At 34.3% G+C, this 27,535-nt stretch overlaps 1 protein-coding gene across 3 annotated transcripts in view; it reads right to left on the bottom strand.

Moving 5' to 3' along the window:
- The window catches only part of LOC136038791 (methionine adenosyltransferase 2 subunit beta-like), a 35,785-nt gene extending 14,004 nt beyond the window's left edge, over positions 1-21,781 (bottom strand). The window contains exons 1-5 of one of the 3 annotated variants that reach the window (XM_065722173.1): positions 21,693-21,707; positions 19,582-19,788; positions 10,716-10,859; positions 8,856-9,043; positions 3,885-4,037 (exon numbers count right to left, since the gene is read on the bottom strand). In XM_065722173.1, the coding sequence (XP_065578245.1) occupies positions 3,885-4,037; positions 8,856-9,043; positions 10,716-10,859; positions 19,582-19,787 (691 nt within the window). In that variant the 5' untranslated portion in view covers position 19,788; positions 21,693-21,707. Of the gene's footprint in view, positions 1-3,884; positions 4,038-8,855; positions 9,044-10,715; positions 10,860-15,433; positions 15,563-19,581; positions 19,789-21,692 lie in introns of those variants that run through there. The other 2 variants (XM_065722174.1, XM_065722175.1) reach the window with 2 other exon arrangements.
- Between the last annotated feature and the right edge of the window lie 5,754 nt (positions 21,782-27,535).

The following is a 27,535-nucleotide window of genomic DNA, read 5'->3' on the forward strand; positions in this document are numbered from 1 at the left end:
CCACAGAAACTTTCCCAATGGAGGAAGGTGGATCCTGCAAAATTTTTTCCAGGATTGAGAAAATATTCTTTTTGTCATAAAAATATTATATATTTTTTTAATGTCATGAAAGTTTGCACCTTTGTAAATTCTGGGCTTTTTAATAGAGGAAGGGGGAGGGTGAAAGGCTAAAATAATCAGTGTGAGCACTCCTCCCTTCAATCTTCTACGGCGGGCTATGAGTTCCTTATGATCTCTCCGACTATCAATTAAACTGAGTTGCTGAATCCCCACTGAGGTGGATTTTCCCCCAGAGGATATAAATAGAGGGTTGGCTGTTCGCACTATACTTAATTCCATAAGTACATGGAGTTAAATTGCTTTTACTTCAAAAAAAAGATGCATCTTGGAAATACTCTCCAATGAAAAAAGTCCTTTCTTTTGCTATCTATTTCCCCGATCAAATATCAATTTTAGGGGCTCCAAAGAAAGAAAATACTAATAAAGTAACAGATAACAAAAACTATATTGTTACAGCGTGGAAGTGGTTCAGCAGTTAAGGTACTGCTGACAGTGCTGCAACTTCTAATTCAAAAATAGGATGTAATAGCAAAAGGTAAGCAAAGATAAGGAATCTCAGCAATACAATGACACAAATATAAACTCTCACTAAAAAAATTTTAGCTTTTTTTTTACTAAATTACTTTTATTTTTTTTACTTAAAACTAAAAAAAAAAAACTCAACAAATTATTACGCTGTAGAATCTAAATAAATTTGAATAATTCAACTAACTACAGAGTTGTATTGTCTTCTAGAACGTATTAAAACATGATTAATTTAGTTATGCTATGCAATATACCTCCATATACCCAATGCTTTCACTTCAAAACATCAAAAAAAAACTAGAATCCTCCACGAAAATCCTAACGAATTTCTTTCATCAAATCCAAATCCCGAAAATGTCCACTATTTTAAACTGAACCAATAAATTATAAAATTCTAAATTTAAAGATTCTAAAAATTCTAAATTTAAAAAATCTGCTAAATCTGCTAAAAATTCTAAGTTTAAATAAGTCTCTTCAAATTGACCCAAAGCTAGAACTATCATGTGGAAACAACAGACAAATTTTAAATATTGACATTATTAATCATACGCGTAAATTCATTTTTTCAAACGACCCCAGTTTAATATTACACAGTGAATCTTTTCCAATAAGCCCCTTCTATTCTAATGATCCTAAAAACTACTTAAATTATACGTTAAATTCGTAAAGCCAAAGATGAACAATTCGTTCAATACATAAAATGTAAGCTTTTTTCAATAAAAACGAATTCCCAGTTCAACTGTACGCCCTGAACTATATTTATCGTAACTTAGTACCGAAATCACTGATGATTTGCGCAGAGATGGTGGATAATTTTACCCCTAGAATTCTCAAAAGACTGAAGATACCCTTCCCTTTGGATGATTAATCGGTAGGGGGTTCTAAAAACTAAAAAAAATATCTACTAGGCCAAAACTGTTAGATTTTCCAGAATGAATTGAATTGTCCCAAACTCCCCCCCCCCAGCTCCCTCTGTATGAGTCCAGTTTGGTTCCAACTTTACTCAGGCAGTATAAATGTCAGTAGAAGGCAGGGGCAGAAAGTCAATTTTCTCTGTAAGAAATCCAGTTTTTAGACGTATTTATATTATCGAAAAAAAAAAATGAAAATCTATTTTACTGATTTTTACAATTACTCTTTGACATTATTTTTAGGCTCTTCTCTCAAACAAAATTTTAAAAACCAAACTTATCTACAGTATCCACAAAAAAGCAATAAGCTATCTACACAATCTTTACACTACACTAAACAAGAGCTAAGAGCTCATATGGCACTTGTGACGAGGTCGGAAGAGCCAAGAGCCAAGAGCTCATATGACATGAGCACTGACAAAATTCTAAGAATCAATAGTTTGCATTAAAAGGAAAATCAGAAACTTAATGCCGGTCGGGATTTAAAATAAGAGCTCTGAGTCAGAAGGTCCTTCTAAATATCAAATTCATAAAGATCCGATCACCTACTCGTAAGTTACGAATACCTCAATTTTTCTAAATTTTCCTCTCCCTTCAGCCCCCCAGATGGTCGAATCGGGAAAAACGACTTTATCAAGTCAATTTGTGCAGCTCCCTGACACGCTTACCAATTTTCGTCGTCCTAGCACGTCCAGAAACACCAAACTCGCCGAGGCACTGAACCCCACCCCCTAACTCCCCCAAAAAGAGCGGATCCAGCCCGGTTACGTCAATCACGTATCTACGACATTTATTAGCGTTTTCCAAGATTTCCGGTTTCCCTCTCCAACTCCCTCCAATGTCAACAGATCTGGTCGAGATTTGAAGTAAGAGCTCTGAGACATGAGCTCCTTCTAAATATCAAATTTCATTAAGATCTGGTCACCCGTTCTTAAGTTAAAATACCTCAATTTTTCCAGTTTTTCAAAATTAATAACTCCCAGATTCCCTAAAGAGAACGGATCCGTTCCAATTATGTCTATCACGTATCTATCACTTGTGCTTATTCTTCCAATCAAGTTTCATCCCGATCTCTCCACTCTAAGGGTTTTCCAAGATTTCCGGTTTCCCCTCCAGCTCCCCCCAATGTCACCGGATCTGGTCGGGATTTAAAATGAGAGTCCTAAAGCACAAGATTCTTCTAGAGATCAAATTTCATTAAGATCTGATCACCCGTTCGTAAGTTATAAATACCTCCTTTTTTCTAATTTTTCCGAATTACTCCCCCTCCTCAACTCCACCAAAGAGAGCGGATCCGGTCCGTTTATTTCCGTCACATATCTTGGAATTGTGCTTATTCTTCCACCAAGTTTCATCCTGATCCCTTCACTCTAAGCGCTTCCCAAGATTTTTATGTTCCCCCGAACTCCCCCCAATGTCACCGGATCCGGTCGGGATTTAAAACAAGAGCTCAAAGACACGATATCTTTCCAAATATCAAATTTCATTAAGATTCGGTCACTTCTTCGCAAGTTAACAATACCTCTTTTTTCTATTTTTCAAAATTAACCCTCCCCCCAACTCCCCCAAAGAGAGTGGATCCGTTACAGCTATGTCAATCATGTATATAGGACTTGTGATTATTTTTCCCAACAACTTTCATCCCGATCCCTCCACTCTAAGCGTTTTCCAAGATTTTAGGTCCCCCCCCCAACTCCCCGCAGTGTCACCGGATCCAGTCGGGATTTGAAATAAGAGCTCTGAAACACGATATCCTTCCAAACATCAAATTTCATTAAGATCCGATCACTCCTTCGTAAGTTAAAAATACCTCATTTTTTCTAATTTTTTAGAATTACCCCCCCCCCCCCAACTCCCCCAAAGAGAGCGGATACATTCCGACTATGTCAATCAGGTATCTAGGACTTGTGATTATTTTTCCCACCAAGTCTCATCCCGATCCCTCCACTTAAGCGTTTTCCAAGATTTTAGGTTCATCCCCCTAACTCCCCGCAATGTCACCGGATCCGGTCGGGATTTAAAATAAGAGCTCTGAGACACGATATCCTTCCAAACATCAAATTTCACTAATATCTGATCACCAGTTCGTAGTTTAATAATACCTAATATTTTCTAATTTTTCCGATTTAACCGTCAACCCCCCACTTCCCCCCAAATAGTCGAATCCGGGAAACGACAATTTCTAATTTAATCTGGTCTGGTTGCTGATACGCCTGCCAAATTTCATCGTCCTAGCTTACCTGGAAGTGCTTAAAGTAGCAAAACCTGGACAGACAGATCGACAGACAGACCGACAGAATTTGCGATCGCTATATGTCACTTGGTAGATACCAACTGCCATAAAAACCTATACACAGTATCAACGAAAAAAAAACGTAATATGCTCACCTGGATTAACACCAAGGACAGCCTTTTCACCAAGAAGTTTAGTAGCCCCATATTTGTTAACTGGATTCGGAACACTGTCTTCTGAATATGGAGGATTTAACCCGTCAAAAACGTAATCTGTACTGATGTATATAATAAAAGCTCCAATTTTATCTATAACAAGAGAAAAAAAACATAATCTTTTAACTTGAAAATTAAACTTGTCGCTATAAAATAGCGAGAAATTTTCAAAAATACAATCTACATTTTCAAAATTTCATTCAATCATTGTACTTCAACAAACTTCCATTTAGAAAATTTACAAAACTGATTAACTCCAAAGAACCATGTAAGTTAAATAAAGACTCGTTTCAAGATTAACAATAGGGAACGCATTTCTCTGCAATGAATTAAAATTGTAAATAACTGTTATGCAATTAAATTAAAAGTCAACCAAGCTCAATAAACATTATCCTTTGTGTCTTTTATCAGAAAGGAATTCAAAAACTGAACAAAAAAGATATCGATTGTAATGCATCTTCTAGATGCAGAAGATCAAGACCTAAAGTATGGTAACTATTCATTAACTGTTAACAATTTCCTACTCTTTATTCCAGGATGATTTAACAACACTGGGAAAAGATACGAGACTTTTATTATTATTATTATTTATTGGAAAACCTGTCATACAAAGAAAGGAAAAGACGCAACAATAAATGAAAGAAAAAAAGAAAAAAGAAGAAATACACACTAAGCACAACAACAAACACTTAAAAAAACACAAAAAACACAGCAATGCATCTTAACTGCTGGGCCAGTACCGACTACCAAGGATGGTTTAATTTCATCAAACGGGGATTATAAGCACGAATTTGCTTTTCCACAGCTATATTGGGGTCATCAGTGGTAAATTTCTCAACTAGATAAGAGCTGCGGGTCCAAGGGAGAAAACATAAAAGAGATTTTGCGAACCGCAAAAAAACTAAACGAATTTTTGACTTGTCAGATTTTGTGAATATTTCTAAAAAGGCAATATTTATAGTTAAAGTTGTAGAGCTTTCGAATTTTATATTTAAAGTTGTAGAGCTTTCGAATTTATAGTTAAAGTTTCGAAAGAAGACGGCGGTTGAAGCGTAGCTCTTTGATTATAAAAGAAGCATATGATAACCCAACTCTACGTTCAATGTGATCAATTAAAAGTTATAGCAGGTGCATTTTTGACGAACTAATAGGAAGACCGGGGTAGGTGATATGATCTACTGGCTTAATCCTGTTATTTCCGAGAGGAATATCGACAGACGACGCTTGCTTCCAGTTGAAGAACGCAACTTCGGACTTTTCAGCATTGAACAGAAGAACCAGTTTTGCATACTCAGGTTGTAGCGTTGCGAAGATCTCGCTAATGCGCTGGATAGTGCTGCTCAAGTTCAGAATGTCGTCTGCACAACATATGAGAGATAAATCAAGACCGTCAAAGATGAAAGATGTTGGAATAGCTGACTGTGCATCAAGAACTCCGTTATTGAACAGCACCTTGATGGGCACCTTTTTTTACTCTGACAAAAATATCAGGGGTTGGAGCGTAGACTGAAAGCCATAGGCTTTAGATAATGGGTGAAGGATTAGGCAAACTTTAAGACGAGAATACATGTCACGAAGGGCTCTGATTCTCGTGAGCAGATGAAACAGAACATTTTGTGTAGGATAGAATAAGTAAGTGTTGCGAAACGATCACTTTGGATGTTTTCCAATCTCTGTAAAATTGGACCTGGGGCTGGTGTGGTTATGATGTGGGTAAAACAGTTACTAAGGCGAGCAGTTGTTTGTTTCTAATTGTAAGAATCAGAAGGGAGTAAGAGTAACTTGGGTCCGGGGAAGGAGAACACTCTTTTTCAACGGGGATATTATTAGCTTGGCTGGGAAATCACAGTGGAATGGAGATGATCTGTTAAACGGCTATTACCTGGTAATTGCCAAGGTGAGAATGGTGATTCAGGTCCGTCAAGAAATCGATGATTTGGGGTAAAGTAGGGAGAGTATAGGACAGCATACTGTAAGCGGGGAGAAAATAAAACTTCAGTATGCGGGGAGGGGGAGGAGGTAAAAAAAGATAAGGGAGAGGAGTTCGTAATTGTTGAGCTGTATCCAACCAACTTCGATGAGAGATTTTTGCTTGGGTGTGGTGCAAAAAGACGGTGGAAGGGAGATGAGTGGCTCTTACAATTTTTATCTTTGGACAGGGACACTGGAACAGGGTCCAAGGCTGGAAACTTACCCTCTGGTACTGGTAATATATGGGCAAAACTACAACATTTGTCAATGCAAGCTAAAACTGGACAAAGGTCCACATGGTCAAAACTTAACGGAACAACAAATACCGGAAATAAAATTACGACAAATATGTAAAAACCTGCACTGCTTACGAAACTTACAGCGATTATGATTAAAATGCTAACATATCAATCGTTTCATTCTTAAATTGCAGGATATGCAAAATGGTGACGATGGAGTTAAACTAGTAGAATTTGATATTTTATAGGAGAAAGTCGTATAAAATACAGGACTCTAAACCATTTGAGACGGATGAAAAGGCACCAGTAGGTATCTTTTCTAATGGAGCACTATATCCATGGGAATTTGAGTCTCAGATGGCATTTCTATTTCCATGTAGAATGTTTGCATCTAAAAAAAACCTAGTGCTAGATGCTGGCTCAGGATCATTTGTCATCCTCTTTGAATCTAAAAGTGTTTTTTCTACCCCAAAAGAAGAGATAAGGGACAATAAAACCGGTTATCGTACTGTTAAAAGACTTAAAAGGTACTATCAATACCAATTGTTCAACTTAAAATGATTTGGGCCCCATGTCACATAATGATAAAGGGAAATAAAATTGCTAACAATACAGCAAAAACGACAGTTCCCCACCCAAGTTCTTGGAAGAATGATCTAACGGTAAATGAAATTGTAATCTAATAACCTCTATTGCAAAATTAATCAGACCCAAACATCCATATTAATAAGGCCAATACTGCTACTACAACCACATATGTCTTTTACTGGGTGATGTAGCCTATCCCCCTATGCTCCGGATTCATCCTACTAGAAAAACCACTAATATTATTTTCTATCTGAAAGCTAGGCTAGGCATGCAATGACTAGACCACGACAGGAACTATATCGCCTTTTTGAAAAGGGTGCTGGCTCATTTCATAAAATAATATTAAAAGAAACAATAGATCTTATTTTATCAGGATATTCTTGTTCTTCGGTTGAAAGAAATATTCTAATTAGGAAAATAGGATCGTTAGATCTGAAGTTTTTCACACCTCTAGTTTGGCTTCATTCGGCTTGTTAAAGTAAAAGCGTCAACAGTCTTAGACACACTAGATGAATGTGTGTCTTCAACAAATACTAGCAATTGTTAGTAATCAGCCAATTGACTGAATAGGATTTTCCAACAGTTAGAAAAACTTAAATACTAATCTTAGCATGCCTTTTTTCCATAATATAACAGTGTTATTTCATGAAATAAATCTGAAATCCGAGCGGATATATCTCTGTAACAACTATGGAAAAAATATTACTATGTTCTCTTATATTTAAGCTGGAGGGATCTGCTCATCCTATCGGACCAAACCACGTTAGGACTTTGTTCAAGTCGGGGTGTTTGTGAATGGTACTTTCAGTCAAAAAATAATTTCATTATTATCAAATTTTTACTAAGGCAAAAAGATACCTAAAAAAAAAACAAAAAAAAACAGATAAACAGGGAAAAATCATTATTTTCAAATGTTTAGTGTGTAGTTAGGAGAAATTGCACCAACGGGCACAGTTTTCATGACTAATCCGAAATTTTTTGATGAAATTTCACAAAATTGTTAGCTTTTTGGGATTTTGAGTTTCGGGGAAACCGATTTTCTCTGTACAAAATTCCCAAAAACACGGAGACAGAGGAAACACCAAGTTTTTTTCATTTTTATATAGTAGAAAAGTGTCGAATATTTCAGCATATTCTAAAAATAAAACTTTCATCAAATTTCGAGTTACTAATTATAAATAATTGGAAAAAAAATGTCTAAGGAAGAAGGCTTGTCGTCAAAAAACTTTCATTTTCAAATTATTTTTAAGGGTAAGTGTAAAAGAAGGGTAAAACGAAAAGAGATAAGAAGAAATGGAGATTCAAAATAAAAAACAAATCAAGCTTTCCTAAACCCTGAGCGTTTTTTTATGTATGGCAACAAAAATGGCATAAAAATTATCTAGAGAAGAAAGAGAGTCTCCAAAAACCATAAATTTTGCAAATTCAATGTGGGGTAAGTCAATTTAACTAGTAAACAAAATGGAAAAAAAAACATTCGTCACTCCTAAACTTTTCCCATTTAAATTCCAAAAGAAATGGAAAAATAACTCAAAACTTCTTGAAAGAATCATTTTTAGAATTATTTATATTTGACTTAACATTGGGCTCTAACTCCAAAAGCTTATTAGATTGTTATTCTGCATAATTTCATCCACAGAAAGACCACTTCCTCCTTTTGGGAATACGTGATACATTCGCAGCATTTACCACCACACATGAAAATTAGCTTTTTTCCGTTTTTAATTATTTTTTTTCAATCTGATTGAATTCTAACAAGAATTAAACATTAAACAGAATTTTTCCCCACTTTATAATGCGGTAACCTGAAGTAAAACTGGCCTCACATTTCTCAATATCGACATAAGAGGGTAACCCCAAGCTTACAAAAGAGGGCGTCAGAAGTTTTTTTCTTGGGTTGGAGGAGGGATTTGAAGGATTCAGGCGCCCATTTGTAAAATTTCTCGTTTGGGTACTTATGCAAAAAACTGAAGAATCCCTTCGAAATGGTGTCGAAAATATATCTGAATGTTTGACATTTGAAGCAGAAAAAAAGAGTGGGTCTCATTTTTGGTTTAAACCGTATTTGATTAAAATTCAGAAAACGATAAAGAACAATTTTTTGAATTCATACCAGCTTCTAATGCTAAAACTTCTGAAGCTCTAACATTAAGTTTCTTCACCTCTTCCAGATTTTCTTCAACTTTATTCGGGAACCGTTCAGCTGCACAGTGGATAACTGCACATGGTCTAAATCGCTGCAATGTCTCTTGGATATCTGCTTCATTTAGCAAGTTCATCTTGACATATCCATCTCTTGTCCTGAAGGACAGAATTCCTATGTATGATTGAAACAAATAAATCTGTGCTAATAGTTATTATGGCAATATGATTATTTTTGGTTTAATCAGCTTCGTTTAAATCCATAATATTACACCCAATTATAACTTCAAAATGCAGTTTTCTTTTCATTTAAACTTTGACTTTCATTTGAACTTAGGTTTTCAAATATATTCATTAAAAAGACTTTCCGAAAAATAAATTTTTCAACGAAAAGCAAAGGCCATATTGAACTTAAGATCAGCAAAAAATAAAAATCTATAGTAGTTCAAACTCAAAGCAACCATAAATTACTATTAAAGAATAAATGAAACCAAAAATGAACAGAACTTACATAACCAACCATTGCAAACAAACATACAACAGGAACCTTTTAAATAGATAAATAAATTTTAAAACTAGTAAAACTTTAATTGAATAAGCAAATCAAGCTTAAAACAAATAAAAATGACTACAAACAAGAATGGGGCTACTGCCCCATACCCTTATTGTAAAAGTATAAAGCCTACAGTATCATTGGCGGTAGGCTTTATTTGAAGAACAAGGGCTCATTTAGACGCATCCCCCTTTCTAGGGCTATAATGAAATAAAGGTTGAGATTGCTTCAAGAATCAAAGGTCATTTAGATACCCCCTCCCTCTTTGTTGGGCTATAATAGTACAAAGGCTAAGATGGCTTTGAGAATAAGGGCTCGTTTACATGTACCCCCCTTTCTAGGGCTATAATGAAACAAAGGTTAAGATGGCTTCGAGAATAAAAGCTCATTTTTTAGGGTTTAATGAAACAAAAGTTAAGATTGCTAGGTCAAGTTTCATAGAAAAAAAGGAGGATAAATTGCAAAAGTTTGTGCTTTTTGATCATCCATCTACAATTCCATCTATAACAAAACAAAAAGCAGCAACCAAAACCTGGAACTTCATGGGAGGGAGCAAAGAGTCAGGTTTTCACCTCAACAAGTTGAGGTGAAAAAGGAGCAAATTCAGTTCTTTACACACTTGGCAAATTGGCGTTACAGTAGTCTTTAAGCATTATTAGTAGTATTATATATACGGTTTGGCAATTATGCGTCTTAAACTGTTTGGGTACACAAAAAACTTTTTTATGGCCTGAAATCAAATGGCTATTTCAAAATTTTGGATTTGTTGCTAAGAAATGCTACTTAAACTTTAAATTTCCATGTGCATGACCCCTCTCCTGTTCATGCACAGTAACTAGTTTGGAAAGATTGACCCTAAAAAAAAACAACAAAAAACAGACCAATGATATTCCTAACCAGAACAAATACAAAATCTTGTATTGTTGTAAACAGGAGCTCAAAACTCTGTTCTTGGGTTCTTAAACAAGTAGAATTCAAAAGTTTTGTGAATATTTTTATATCATTCTTTTAACACAATACACAAAAATGATTTTTCTTTTTTCATCTTTATAACCAGCAAAAAAAGTGAATTTTCTCTCAATAAATAGACCTGCACTGATTTTAAGACTTTTATAGTGCTTTTTTAGACTTTTTAGTGCTTTTTTCTATTAACAAGGGTCTCTTTTTTTACTGTTTATTGTCATGACTGGTATTACATCAAAATTGGTGTGATAGCATATATATTAAAAGAAGATACATAGAAAATAAACTGTCCCAAAGAATGAAGAAGCAACTTACCTGGAAAATGCACATTTGATTATGGTAAAACCGCTATTTTTTTCTAACTCAGAAACAATAGATCTTCCTAGCAAACCAGAGGCACCTGTGACTAACACTGTCTGCTTTTCTGTCATAATGATAAATTTAGGATCCTTACCAAATCTAAAATCAAGATAACTAGTTAAATACTAATTTCTATACACAATATATTGTTGTCAATGATGTTTTAGGAATGACTCTGGTGATAGGTCCATGACAATTGGTTCATACCAAAGTTGTATCCAAGAAGGGGGACAGGTTTAAAATTGTTGTCCGACTCGTAAAACACAACAAAAATAAATATAAACAAATCTTTTACGTGTTTTCAAAGATATTTTTTGCCTATCCCTCTAAAAAAAAATCCCCTCCAACTAAAGTCCTGGGTATGCCATTTGTCCATACTGCACTTTCTATTTCTAATATCCCAGTTGATTTTTGGTCTTGACATATTGACCTTCAATAAAAGACTTGACAACAGAGACTTAAATATCGAATATAAATTATGAAAACAAAGCGTTTTTGGCAGTCCAGAGAGACAGCTTAGACAAAATTTTGCTGACTTCTAAGCAAATGTTCAAAAGAATCTAAGAAACATAAATAACTCCTGTTTTCAAAAAGGGGAAAGAAACTCTGCTGCAAATTACAGACCAATTAGTATTACCTCTTCAGTTGTCAAAGTGACTGAAGAATAGTTAATGATGAATTTATTAAACATCTTGAAAAGAATGGCATCCTTCAACATTCTCAACATGGTTCCTACAGTGGTAGATCTGTTGAAACAAAATTACTGCAGTCTTACAATCTTGTTACAGATCTAATAGACAAGGGAATTCCTGTTAATGTTGCCCTCTTTGACCTAGCCAAAGCCTTTGATAAGGTCTGCCACAGGAGACTGATTGTCAAGTTATATGCTGCAGGAATAAACAACCAAGTTGTTGGCTGGATTAAGGCATTCCTTGCTGAAAGGACTCAACAGCTCAGAAAGTTCAAATCTCATGGAATACCAGTTTATTCAAATTCGTCACCAGTCAAGAGTAGTGTGCTGCAATGTACTATCCTTGGCCCTACCCTCTTCAATATTCTTATTATTGATGTCCCTAGTGTAGTACACAATTATGTAAATTTATATGCAGATGATTCAAAACCCATTGGAGGTATCAAAAACCAGCTTGATGCATATGTTTTTCAATGTGATATAAATGAGCATAATAATTGGGCAAATGCCTGGCTATTGAGCTCCAGCACATCTAAATGTCATGTTCTTTTTGGAGAAAAAAACTTGCGTTTTGAGTACACTCTCAATGACCTACCACTTGAGGCTGTTCCCAAGGATAGAGATCTGGGTGTCTTGGTTGATGAGAAAATTTGATTCTCATGCTGCTATTGCTGCTTCAACAGCTAACCAGACCCTAGGAACAATAAAGTGAACCATCAGCAGTCACTCTCCAGTAGTCATGACAACCCTATATAAAGCACTTGTTCAAACAAAACTAGAAGTGGGCATGACACTTGCATTGCCTTTTTACAAAAAAGACAAATTCATCCTAGAAGGCGAGCATTACTGCCTTCAAACTTATCCTGACAAACATTGTCCCTGATTTATTCTCGTTTGCCACCACCTCTTCTACCAGATGTAACTCAAAGAAACTGTCTAAGACGTCATACAGACTCCACCAGAGAAATTAGTTCTTTTCATACAGAGTCACCAGCCTTTGGAATAGACTGTCAGAATATGCTGTCTCTGCAACTTGTCTTAAAACTTTCAAATCAAGAATGGATGCTGAATAGAGTGATGTAGAGTAGAAGTATGATTGGGCTGCCCATGAGTTTTCAACTTGTCTTTAATTCTTCATGGAGCCTACAAGGAGGAAATCATTAGATTGCTCCAAGTTGCAACCTAAGGTAAGTGCTAGTCTAATTAGTTATTTTATTTTAGTTACTTTCAATGCTTTAGATAGGAGAGGGAATTTAAAATAAGAAAGAGAAGGGAGTAAATTGTTTAATGTGACACTAGGTTTTTCACTTGGCAAAGAACTCCCAGATATCTTGACAATTTTGCAGCTATAACATTTGAATGTGCTTCCCATGGCAGATTCATCAATTGTAAACCATCAATACTTTGCCTCCTTTACTCTTTTTATTTTATATCCCTTTAATATTAATTGTAAATTAGTTTTAATATCAGATATCTTAGAAGACAAAATGTTATTAGTTTTAGTATAATTGAATTGCAAAAGGTTGAAATTCCCCTACTCAATCAACTCAGTCAAAACCTTTCTCATCAAAAACAGTTTAAACTTGGTGAAATCCTTAGATTGATCCTAGCTGTAATACATTTTAGAATAATATATGAAGAAAAATATTAGATGTAGAATAACTGACTAAAGTGACAATAATAGGATTCTTGGAAATGTTCAATTTGGTTTTTGGATAAAATTTTCAAATATGATTCTTATGTAACCCTGTCCAACTCAACCCTCAATCAATTCAGCCCTTATGAAACCCAACTCCCATTCAACTCAACCTTCGTTTAATTCAACACCCATGCAACTCAAGTTGTCAAGTAACTAGCTCTGTCCTTCTCTTCTTTCTAGGAGTAAGATGATTGTACATATTACTGGTTAGCACTTATCCAAATTTTGACAAGAGAATATTGCCTTAGTTGTGTACTTTTTTTTCTGTTTTTGTTTGCTCTAGCTTTGAAAAATGTTATTCTTATAATTTCACCCAGATTTTCAGCCACCTATGGGTTTTTGCTTTTAAATTTCCAAAATAGACTTACAAATTGATCTAACATATGTAGATAAACACTTTTCTGGTGACTCACATGAATAGTAGATCTATTTCTTATTTCTTAAGATTTTACTTTTATAATACAAATATTGACAGGGCTCTTCGAAATACCATCCCATACCAGATCTATTCCTGAGAGATTCATTCATATAACTCATCTAACTTCTAAGACAGATAAAGTCCCTTATTTAGAATTTTAATAGCAATTTAGTCTTTATATATTCTATAGCCAGGGATGCAGCATCAATATTTTTATTGGCGGGGGAGGACAAGAGGGGTCCATATCCAGAGAGGCAAGGGGAATATGCAATATAATAATTTTCCCCCAAATTATTAGGGGGCAACTGCCCCCCCAATGATGCAGCTGTCTATATCATCATGTTATTAGGAAAGAATGAGAACAATGGAATAAATATATTAGTTTAAAATAATTGAAAACTTGGATTAAAATGTGATTAAAAGAACCAAAATAGGAATGAGCGATTTAAAAACGACAAACAGCTAGAAAAATTAGAAGAGTGTGACAAAATTGACTTACTATTAAATTGGAAGTCTAGAGATAATCGTAGCTTCTTCTTTGGCAGTCGTATTAGCCTTAACACATGACAACATTTTTGCCATTTCTATATTCACAATAAGAGAGGAGGAATCCGGATCCAATTGTTTCATTGCGATTTTGATTTGCAAAATGGAGTTTTCAATATCATATGTTTGCCAGCATATCATAGTATAAAGGTGCAAAACAATATTGAAATTGTGGAACAAACAGTGAGCCATCCACTAACACTATTTTTGAGTAGATCAGGGGAAAAGAAAGATATTCAGTGAGTTTATGAGGATTTGGGGAACGCCATTTTTAGGGGGATTTTCTAGATTTTCTAGATTTTCGGGAAAATCCCTGAGAATTTGGGGAAAGTAGAAGCACTGAGCACTGACCACCGATATGTAACGTTTTTAATAACCTGTGTTTTTTGTGCAAAATTAAAATTTCTAAAAACCTCTGCGAAAATTTTAGTCAGAACCAATTTCAAATCTGCCATTGAAAGTACTGAGTCTACGTTTCTTTTAAGAAGAAGAATTTTTAATTCTCAAAGAAAGTTTGCAACTCGCAATTGGAAAGTACTTCATCTCTGATAATGAAGCAGAGGTCATCTTAAGACTCGAGGTCATCTTAGACTCGAGTTGCACTCAGATAAATATTACTGAGATTCAAAACACCAGAGCCAGGTTGTAATGAGAATTCTGACCCACCAAGGATTGCTAAGCAGTGCCATGTTGAATAAGAACCTCAATCAGAGCAAATGCTTAGAGAAGAAGAACACTACTGAAAAATAAAAGTTCATCCCATTAAGCTACCCAAACAGCAACACATGTGGAGTGTATATCTATATTTTATCTACTTAGATTTTTGTATTGGGTCGTATGTGATAGGAATGATATATATTGGCATTATTTTATTTAATTGTGTTGTAAATATATTTTAATTGCTGCAAGATAAATCACAGCTGAATTACTGCAATTCCCTTTTTTAATACAGGCATTTGCTGCAGTTGAGTAGCCCCCTACCTGTAGCCTGATAAGTGATACATGATTTGGTCCATTAAATACTGAATGAAGTGACACCCAAGCAGACTAGTGATTACAGAAGGCACAGAATAATTGAGTGATATGAATGTATATGACCTATTGGTCCAACATATCAAACCCCAAAAAGCAGCAACAACATTCCATTAAGCTTAAGGATACATGTTTTTGTAAGTTTGTAGCCACTCTCTGAGAATAAAAAACAAGAGACAAAATTCTTCCTTTTTTAAAAAAGGGACAAATAGCCATCCAGTCAAATAATAATCTATCTAGCCTTTGACAATAACCGACTAGAAACTAGTAATAAGGAATCAGAATACCTGGTAAAATTTTTTTGCAAGAAGTTACTAGTAAACACGCAACACACCAGCACTGCCAAAAAGGGAGCATAAAACAACAGGTGAATAGCCCTAGAAAAATTGGCTGAAGAAAATTCACTTACTCTTTCTTTGCCAGTGAGTTAAGATATGGACTGAAAAACAAAAGTTAAAGCCTCTTTCAAAATGTATGACATACATCCAGAGTGATATGCATGAAAAAATTACTGTTCAAAATGTAAAAATTTTCTTTGGGGAAAACTTTATTCCTCACTAAACACAATTCAGAATGTTATTCTTTGGATTGCGCTTAAAAACCCATTCACCTAAAACAAGACTATCTTAACAAACAGCTATTAATGAATGCATGAATAATATTTATTTTCCATTTTTTAAATAATAACATAATACAGCATAATAAAAAAAACATTAGCAAAAAAGAAAAGAAAAACATCAAGCATATAAACTAAACAAAGGGAATCAAAACAAATAGATTTCACTTTAAGAAAATAATATCTAAAGGTCAAGAATTGGATGACGCAAGCTTAGAAGCCTGTTCTGCATTCCAATAATGGAGGAATAAAAGGCACTTGCTTCTTACTTTCATGTTTCTATGAAACTAATGAACTTAGGTAGTTGAATAAGAAGATGTGTACAATAACAAATAATGAGAATGGAGAGCTGTTTATTCCCTTTTAATAAGAGATAAGGATATAAAATGCAAACAGACAATGATAAAATATGCACAATAACAAACAAAGTAAATGTGTGTAGACAAAAAGCAGTTAAGCCAATATTTAATGCCAATATGGTCCTTACCTACTGTGTGGATTCTTTTGCAAAAAAGAACTAGGCAAGAGCCAAATAAGTGCATTTAAGCTAATGAGAGGGAGGCATATGTAAGCAGCAGTGCTAGAAATTATTTAAACCTTATTAGCAACCCCAATAGAAGTGTAGATGGTTGATATAAATAGCAGTCAAAAAGAAATATTTCACTCTTATTCTCATTAAAAGAAAAACCAATATAATATCAGGTATTCAGCAACACTACTTTTATATGATAGAAAAAAAACTGATGCACCAGGGTCACTAATCTGAACAGACATTCAGAGAATTTCACTTATGCATTTAACTTATGATAAGATAAAAAAAAATCCACAAAATAACTTTTTCAAAGATAAGTAAATAGCTCCATTCAATCAAAAATGAACTCAACTTAAGTCAAATAATCCTTCTAGGCTTAAAAATACCAAGAATCATCATCAAAAAATAAATGAAACCCAAAACAAATAGAAATCACAATAAATAACCAAGTCAAAGTTAAAATGAGCATAAATGTATATGAATAGGACTAAGAACTCCCATGACCTACAGACCACAACATAATTTCTGTTTGTTTTGGGTTTAATTTATTTATTGGTGGTGATTTGTGGTATTTTTACACAAAAAAGGATTATTTGACTGAATTTCTGCTAATTTTTGGTTGAATAGAGCTTGTTACTTTTCTTTGAAAAACTTATTTTGTGAAAAAAATTAATTAATTTCTGTTCACTTTTTATTGACATAGTCTTTTTCTTTGAAAAAAAAACATTTTGCATGTTTTTGTCTCTTTTCTATAAGAATCCATAGTTTGGGCCTGTTATTTGCATGTTGGAGAAACAATGATGTTTAACAACATGCACCCTTTTGAATATTTTGACAAAGGAGTATTTTTTAATTTAGTTTTATAGCTCTTCAAGTTAACCTGACAAATAAAAATTGACATGATTCCCAAGGAATTCTATCTACTCTTTTTAACACCCTCAATATATTCACACTCTTTTGATCTAGTTGATTTGTAAGAGCAGAAATTGTAATTGTAGTCAAACAGTTCATGGTAACAAACTGTAGTAAGGAGCGACCTGGCTCAATAGTAAACGAAACTCTAAAAAACGGAATTTCGATACTAAAAGATATATCAAAAGAATCGGATTTTTATGCTGATTTTAAATATATAAGTTTCATCAAATTTACTCTTTGTCATCAAAAGTTACGAGCCTGAGAAAATTTGCCTTATTTTGGAAAATAGGGGGTAACACCCCCTAAAAGTCATAGGATCTTAACGAAAATTACACCATCGCATTCAGCGTATCAGAGAACCCTCTACACAAAATTCCAAGGTCCAATCTACAAAAATGTGGAATTTCGTATTTTTTGCCAGAAGACAAATCACAGGTGCGTGTTTATTTGTTTTTTTTTCCCCAGGGGTCATCGTATCGACCAAGTGGTCCTAGAGTGTTGCAAGAGGGCTCATTCTAACGGAAATGAAAAGTTCTAGTGCCCTTCTTAAGTGACCAAAAAAATTGGAGGGCACCTAGGCCCCCTCCCACGCTCATTTTTTTCCCAAAGTCAACGGATCAAAATTTTGAGATAGCCATTTTGTTCCGCATAGTCGAAAACCATAATAACTATGTCTTTGGGGATGACTTACTCCCCCACAGTTCCTGGGGGAGGGGCTACAAGTTACAAACTTTGACCAATGTTTACATACAGTAATGATTACTGGGAAGTGTACCGATGTTATCAGGGGGATTTTTTTGGTTTGGGTGTGGGGTTCAGGGGAGGGGGCTATATGGGGGGATCTTTCCTTGGAGGAGTATTTCATGGGGGAAGAGAAATTCAATGAAAAGGGCGCAGGACTTTCTAGCATTACTATAAAAAAAAACAATGAAAATATAAACATGAAAAAGTTTTTTCAATTGAAAGTAAGGAGAAGTCATATGAAGGGTTCTAAAAATACTTTAGCATAAAGAGCAAGGTATTTAGGAGGATATAAATACTTCGCTCTTTATGCTAAAATTTTTTTTAAATAATTTCAACTATTTATTCTACAGCCTTTCTGATTCAGGGGTCATTCTTAAAGAATTGGGATAAAACGTAACGTAAGTTATGTACGTTTGTTACGTAAGTTAATTCTTAAGTTACGTTTTTTTTTACTAATAAAAACGTTTGTTAAAAATTAAAAGATCTAGTTGCCTTTTTGAGTAACCGAAAAATTGGAAGGCAACTAGACCTCCTTCCCCACCCCTTATTTCTCAAAATTGTCTGATCAAAACTAAGAGAAAGCCAATTAGCCAAAAAAAGAATTAATATGCAAATTTCATTTTAGTAATTTATGTATGGAGAGCCAAAATCAGACATGCATTAATTCAAAAACTTTCAGAAATTAAATAAAAAAAACAAGTTTTTTTAAATGAAAGTAAGGAGCAACATTAAAACTTAAAACGAACAGAAATTACTCCGTATATGAAAGGGGCTTTTCCTCCTCAACACCCCACTCCTTGCGCTAAAGTTTGATTCTTTCTTGCAACTCTACTTTTTAAAACAATAAAAAACTTTAGCGTAAGGAGCAGGGTGTCAAGGAGGAAAAGCCCCTTTCATATACGGAGTAATTTCTGTTTGTTTTAAGTTTTAATGTCGCTCCTTACTTTCATTTAAAAAAACTTGTTTTTTTTATTTAATAGCCCAAAAAGATTCAACTTAATTCCCTAACTCATTCTTTGTTCATTGTTGAGGTGCCTTATTGGCATCCAGCATAAATTCAGTGCCATTTGATTTATTTTTAAAGAAAAATTTAGTTTTGAAACATTATGGGTAAATTGAATAACTGTGGAGGATTGAAATACCCAATATCCCTAAAGTCTCAGGGGTTAGCACTAGCTAAATACGCTAGCAGCATCAGGTGTTAACCTTTCTATTGTTTCTGGACTTAAGTATTGGTATGCTAATTCTTCAGTTAGGGTGAAGTGGAATGGTACTGTAGGGGAGTATATTCCTATTAAAAAAAAGGCATTAGGCAAGGTGCTGTGTTATCCCCAAGCATATTTAAATGTGTTTTATCTTTGTGTCTCCAACATCTTCAACCATCAATTTTTTACAATGATAATTTAGGCATTAGTCACATTATTTGTTTAAGAATTAATGATACTTCTTGACTACTAAGGTCCCTGTGTCAGCCCTGCAGTGCATTCCTGCAGCGTGATTTGATCGCTGGGTCCCGTATTACCAAGCTAAGGTCAAATCCACTGCACCACCACAGGACTTTTAGTCACATTGCATATGCTGATGATGTTCTGCTTCTTAGCCAAACAAAACTTAGTCTAATTACTAACTTTAACCAGCTTTCAGTCATACTATCCACAGTATGCCTTTCAGTTAATGCCTCCAAATGTGAGTTTTTGTGTTTTGGGAGTCCTCCACCAGCATCACCTCTTTGCTTGGGTTCTTCAACTATACTATGTTCAGCAAGTATTAAATGATTGGGTCTCTCTTTTTCCACATCACTTTTGTCTACTTGTTCTGCTATTATATCCAGCATGCTGAAAAGTATGTGGGTTGGTTATGGAAAAATTTCACCAAATTGTGGTTAGTATAACCAAAAAGGACTATGCCCTCTTTATGCTAGTTTTTGTGCCCCTGCTGTTTTTCATCTTTCTGGTTTTCCTTTCCTCCTTTGCAAGAAGGATACAAAGAAAATACACTCAGGATATTTTAAGTATTGCAAGTATTTACTGCGTCTGCCTTGGTGGTAGTGGAATCATACAGTTGTTTCTAAATTTGACATTGTTGATGCACTCTCACAACTGAAAAGTTATCTAAAGATACATCTCTTAAAATTCAACAAATGATTGATGTTTTTGACCCTCTTTGGCTATTTTTTGAATTGAGGTAATTTACTTATGTTGTATGTTGTTATTTTATTTATATTGTTATGTTTTTTTTTTCTTTTTTTGTGTGTTTACTCCACAGTTTAATGTATTTTGTGGGTTATAAATAAATTATTATTATTTATTAAAGACATAATTGCTGGACCTTTCTACCATGCTACAAAACAGCTGTCTCAAAATTTTGATTGGATTTGTTTGAAAAACTAATTGAATTGGGAAGAGATCTACTTGCCCTCCAATTACTTTCAACTCACAAAGTGCACTTTCCAGTCAAATTAGCTCCTTTAAAAGTTCAAATGATATTCCTAGGTATTATGGAGCAGTGCTGCCTATGATATTGCTTATGTACCCTTTCAAAAACCTGAATGCATATACTTTTTCATCAGATTGAAACTCTCCCTAAATGTTTCTTGGAAGTTCCACTTTGATACCCTTAGCATCATTGGTTACAGTAATTGTAATTACAGTATATCAGCCATCATTCTTGAGATATTGTTGTGCCACCCTTTTGATAAGCTACATGCCCAGTTTGTTTATATTTAGTTCAACATCTGCCTAAACATTCCTTAAAACATTTTGGCTTATAGCATTAGTAGCAGTATACATATAACAAATTTGATTTTCTTCAAAATCCCATCACATACTGAAAATTTTCAACATCATACCATTAACCATTCCTGAAGCATTGCTGATACATCCTCTTGACAACCTATGTAGACATAGTGTATTTTGATTATGTTCAATATAGTTTTAAAAGTCTCATAATTTTTTTCTTAATACCCTTAGCTTTAATAACAGTAGTAGCAGCACCAGTAGTAATAGTAGTAGCATTAGCTTTAGTAGCAGTATTAGTAGTAGTTGCAGCAGTAATAACAGTAGCAGTAGCAATGATATGAGTAGAAGCAGTAGGATTAGGATATAAATATTGTTTTTAGGTTAGTTCAACATCCTCCACAACAGGCCCTGTAATTTTCAAATCTAAACACTAAGCTGTTCCTTAGATATTGCTGATATGCCCTTTCAACAACCTGCAAACAAAACAGCATGTTGTTGCCTACTTCTGTTTACCTTCTCTCCTTGAAATTTCCTGAGAATTTACCCTTCACACCCTTAAGCATATTTGTAATAGTGGTGACAGTAGGGTAAGGGTAAAGTAGTGACCCTAGTTGTATTGGTAGTACTAGTAGTAGTATTATTGGTATCACTGTGGTATGTACAGTGATATATCACTAGTAGGCTACTAGTAGCAGCAATATTATTAACATATTGCATTTTGGTCAGTTGAACATTTCTCTCATCAAGTGCTTGAAGTTTCATCTCAATACAACTAGACATTGCAGTGTTCATATACTTGTTGAAGTTTTCCATACAGCCTTTTGGATTATGTTGATTTTTTTTAGAAATAATAGTGCCTTATTTGTGTAACAAACCCATGTGGCTGCATAAATTTGAACCCTGGATAAATATATAACAAACTGTGAGACAAAACTGTTTTCCTTATTATTTGCATTATCATTAATCTTGTTGTACCCTAAGTGTTAATTTAAGGTACCTACCACAATGATGGACTTTTTATAGAGCGTGTTCCAGGTGAGACAAAAAGTAATTAAAAGTTACGGAAAAGTTACTAAAAGTAACTTTTTCCGTTCCAGCTGAGGCTATTTAGAAGCTGGAACCACAGAAAAGTTACTTCAAAGTAACTTTTTCAGTAACTTTTGCTAAAGATAGTTAACGAGCGTTAAGTAAAACTTAACATCATTATCATCACTACAATAATATAAAGCTTTTATGATGGCTAACAAACAAAAGTTTGAAGACTATGAGCCTTTATGCAGTGAAGAGAATGGAATCAAAGAACCAGTGATGGTAAACAATCTTATTTTGACCTTAAAATGATTTTTAATAAAAAATTCATTGGTAAAGTTCAAGCATTAATGTGATCTGCTGGGCATATCTAGAGAAGCTTGGTTGAATAGTTTGTTGGGGGTGAAGTCTTCAGGTATTGCCTTAGGAAGCTTCTAATTAAATTCCTGTAATCCTTGTACAGTTGCTAGCCTATCCAAAGTCAGTGGTAAATTATTTTGTAGAGATGGCATAGCCTAGAGTGAGTAATAGGTCTAATTGTCCAGAAAAAAATGTATATAGTTCAAAGAAATCTTAGTTCAATCCCACTTGACAGAAAGAAACACTGTGTTACTCTGGAAGCTGATTTAAAACATTCAATGATAATTACTTAAGCTAGCCTTGGCTAGATTGAATCCTGTAATTCATTGAAGTTCTTCAAAAAACTTTTCAGTTTATTGGTAGCCCGTAACAATTTTTTAATATTAATTTATAGATACATTTGAGCCCTCCTAGCAAAGTTTCTTGTAGGCTACTTCTGGCTTGAAAACCTAAGCTTAGGAGTTTAAGGCCTGGTGTTGCTGTTATTTTGGTTGGGATAAGGGACTCTGTAAGCTTAGCCACAGTACATCTAGCTATAATGATTAGCCTACCTGGAGAAATTTAGAGGAAAAACTAAAGAAGAATCAAATGTTTTTTGCACTCAAATTAAGAATCAATGTTTTGTAACACTTGTAACATAGGGACCAGCAAACCCCCTCCCCCTTTCAGAACTCAAAACCAAATCTCTCATTCATTTACTTTAGAAAGTTTTAAAATAAGAATCTCTTATACAGATAAAGATTTTAAAGTGCAAGTTAATTATCTCATAGGATTTGTGCTTTTTTAGTATAAGTTTTATAACAGACAAAAAATGATACTTTTTACCTGTGGTACAAATCTTCCTTCAAGCAAAAAATGATACTTTTTTGACTACCAAAATTAGATTCAAACTTTTGAATAAAGCCAATTAGAAACCAGATTTCTACATCTGGTCTGGTCAACAAACTGAAGGTGAAAACCCTCGTTATAATAAATCTTTGCAAGGAGGTTAAGCCATATGTTGTATAGTCAAAAAAAAAGAGTTGTGTTGCAACATTTCTGAGGTCAGTCTACCCAGTGCTTAATTTAGAAATCCGGGTTGATTCAGGATATATAAGGTGAACTAAAAGTTAGGTGTGTAATTCAGTTTTTGGTAGTCACTCTTTGATGCACTTTATACTACTATCATTTATTGGAGCCATTTTACCTGAAGTTGTATATGAAGTAAGAAAATAAAATTATTGTCAATAATTGTGTTTGTCTTTGAGTCAAGGTACAGGTACAGTTCCTATTGTCTACTGGTTCGTTCCCAAGGGAATCTGCCCATCTCGGCAAACCTAAACGTCATGATAATGAATTCGTCTCCAAGGTTATAGAGACTGGTCAATAGAACCCTCCCAATCTATATCCATTAACTATAAAGCTCCCATACCACAAACAACTTAAACTATATAAGAAATCAAGTAAACTTTATAAGCAATCAGTAAACTATAAGAAATCGAACAAACTTTATAAGAAACCCCCCCCGTAACATTTGGCGCGGTCATAAAAAAAAAGACACTGAAGGAACTGTACATGTCTAACAACATGACTACCTGCTACCCTAGACAAATATGATTATTCACAAATTATTTTTTGATTTTTAGTGCATTTAATTTTACATTATTTAAGTGTAGTGTAATTTTACTTCTACTTATGTATTTTATGTGTGTACCCCATCTTAAAATAATTAGAATCTTCAGTAGTTAAATATAAATAAATGTTAAATGAAAACTAAAATTTTATATACCGCATAACTTCAAAGAAAAACTGAATTAAAATAACAAATATGGCTCAGGAACAGGATGAATTATTAAAAGCACAACAAATTATTGCAACTTCGGTAGAAATTGCAAAATCATTACCCGATTATGAAGGGGATACAGATGTGGATCAATTCAACATCCATTTAGGACAATTTGTTGAAATGACAAAAATTGACTTAAATACATTAAAAAACATGCTACTCTTAAGACTAAAAGGACAGGCTTTGACATTTTTGAAACAAATTGAAAATACCATAGGAACTGAAACCACCTCAACAATTAACTCAATAAAGTTATTGCAACAGGCTTTTCATAAGAGATTCATCGATACTAGTTCATTGAACAAACTAAAACATGGGTTAGTAACATTCGAACAGACCCAGAACATAAGAGAATATTTAAATAAAATTAGAATCGCAACAGAAGCGCGATACGGTCCAGGTGAAGGGGAATTGTATGAAAAAATAATACTAAACGCATTTAAACAGGGACTCAACCCAAAACTATACCGTCTCTTAATTTCCAAAAAAATCGACGACTTAGAACTGGCAGTTCAGGAAATAGAGACAGCCGTGGAAATTGATTCCATAGTCCTGCAGCATCAAAAACTATCAATAAATGCGGTAGAAAGTAAAACAGCTATAAAATCAAGAGATCCCTCTCCGCGATTTTTCTCTAGAGAATCATCGCCAAAACCGCTTCGAAATCAAATTCGAACCACCACACCTCCAAGACAAGTACGCTTTGCCCCCAATAATCAAATGAGGGCACAAGCCAATGTAGAACCACTAAGGTGCTACACCTGTGACCGGTTAGGTCACATCGCAAGAAATTGTTTTACAAACAATAATTATCGCCCGAATTTTAGGGGATTGAGCAACCGTTTGTCCAGGGGGACAAACTATAATGGGTACGCCCCTAGAGGCAATCGAGGGAACACCTTTTTAACAAGAGGTAATTATCCAACCCGAAATTTCCAACGCAGTACAAATCAGTATCGCGGAGGGTATCGCGGAAGGATAAACCAACCTAACAATGGTGGGAATAACAAGAGGTAACTTTATCAGCCGACGGAACCCATATAGCAACTCAACTTCAATTAATGATCAAGAAAACCAAAATAGAACTAATGAAAACTCTACACCCGAAATCTGGGAACCTCAGGGAAACGACTCAAGCCCCCAAAATTCATAGGACCAAAATTTGGTGGCAAAATAATATATAGGTCCCTGCCAGTGATTATACCATTTTTAAGTGCAAATAATAATAATATGTTACCACTATTTGAAAATTTTAATGCAGGAAATATTTATTTCTCAGCCCTTATAGATTCAGGGGCAACAGTAAATTTGATAAATACATCCGTATTTAACAAATTACCCAATTATATTAAACGACGAATGAGCAATATATGTCCCAATTTATCAAGTGTGACGGGACACGACCTGGATGTAAAAGGCACTGTGTGCCTAACCTTGCGCAAAGATGACAGAAATTTCTATACTCGATTTATAGTTTGTAAAAATTTTCCATACGAAGCGATAATAGGCGCTAACTTTTTAAAAGCCAATAAAATATTATTAGATGTAGCAAATTCAAAGTTTATATATCCGACAAAAACCAAATCAGAAATAAATAACATACAAGCAAACAAGGTAAAGGAAAACATAGGCCACATGAAAGAGTATAGAGAAAAACAAATTCAAGAAATTTCATATTTATGGAAAAAACTAGCGAATATAGAAACTCCCAGAAAAAACCCAGAAGATAATATCCTAAACTCAATAAAAGAAAGTCATAACGAAAAATATTATGGATTCGTAGTGAGAAAAACTAAGATTCCCCCTAAATCAATGCAGAGGGTCCAAATATCACAGATGTTAGAACCAGTTAATGATAAAAATGAAACTTGGGTAGCATCGCCGTCAGAAGATCTCCCGAAAAATGTAATTTGCGAAGAACAAATTATAAATTACGAAAAGGGTGAAGGTTATATTTGGGTAATGAACACCCACGAAAACGACCTAATTACCCTAAGTAAAGGTACATGTTTAGTAGAGATACAAATAGTATCGGAATCCGATATTAATAATTGGAAAAATTTGGAAAAAAAAACTTAGTGAATAATATTAATCTTCACGTTGACAAAGAGTTTTCACTGACGCGATCTCAATTTCTTGAAAAATTCGAACTAAGTCACATAACCGATGTATCATTAAAACAAAAATTATGCGACTTATTATGGGAATATAAAGATGTCTTTTCGACATCTGAAGACGACATAGGACTTATCCCATTTTATGAACCCGCAATACAAACCACGGGGCCGCCAGTTGCGAAACAACCATACAGAATTCCTTATAAACATAAAGAATGGCTAATAAACAAAATACATGAACTTGAAAAAAATCGAATTATAAGGCCAAGCATAAGCCCATACTCTGCCCCCGTTATTTTAGTCCCAAAAAAGAATAATGACCTTAGATTAGTGGTAGATTATAGAGCTTTAAATAAACAGGTAGTAAGTGACAAATTTCCCCTACCTAGAATAGACGAAATTCTAGACTCAATATCAAATAAAAATAAAATATTTACTTCACTAGATTTGACACAAGGTTATCATCAAGTAAAAATAAAGGGGGCCGATATTTTTAAAACAGCTTTTTCAACATCAGAATGTGGTTCTTATGAATACTTAAGAGTACCATTTGGACTAAAAACCAGTTCAAGTGCATTGTGTAGACCCCTCCTTCATTTATTAAGAGGTCTAAATAACATAATTCATTTTGTTGATGATGTCATAGCTATGGACAAGGATACGGAAGACCATCTAATAACCCTAGCAAAAGTGTTTGAGAAATTTAGAGAAGGAAATTTAAAATGTAGACCTGAAAAAGTAAATCTTTTTCAAACCAAACTAAAATTTTTAGGAGTAGTTGTAACACAAGGACAAATTTCCCCAGACCCTGAAAAGATAGAATCTGTTAAAAATATAAAACCCCCTCAAAACAGTTAAACAATTACGAGGAATCTTAGGATTAATGAGCTACTTTCGAAAATTTATAAGAAATTACGCACAAGTAGCAAAACCTCTCACGGACCTCACTAGAGGGAACCCCCAAAAAATTACGTGGTCTAAATTAGCTCAAAATTCATTAGATCATTTAAAAAAGGCTTTGACTTCAGAACCAATCTTATGTTTACCCGACTTCCAAACAGGACAATTCGTTGTTACTACGGATGCCTCAACCAAAGGGATTGGGGCGATTCTCTCCCAAATAATAAACGGGGAAGAAAAAGTTATAGCATATGCTTCGCGTACTCTTACACCTGGAGAAAGTAATTATTCTGTGACACAACTTGAATTATTATCGATTATCCACCATTTAGAAAAATTTAAACATTACTTGGTTGGACGAAAATTTAAACTACGTTCCGATCATAAAAGTCTTCAATACGTACAGACTTTCAAAAAACCGTCCGGAATCCTCGCGAGATGGATATTAAAAATTCAAGATTTAGATTATGAATTTGAACATCTTAAAGGAAAACAAAACGCCCCATGCGACTATCTTAGTAGGTTTCCAGATAATGCTCCCTTAGAAAATGAAAATGAAGAAATTGACACGATAAAAGAAAAACATGCTCCGAAAAATAAAAATTTAAAAATG

This window comes from Artemia franciscana, chromosome 18, assembly GCF_032884065.1.
Source record: "Artemia franciscana chromosome 18, ASM3288406v1, whole genome shotgun sequence".
Classification (NCBI taxonomy): domain Eukaryota; kingdom Metazoa; phylum Arthropoda; class Branchiopoda; order Anostraca; family Artemiidae; genus Artemia; species Artemia franciscana.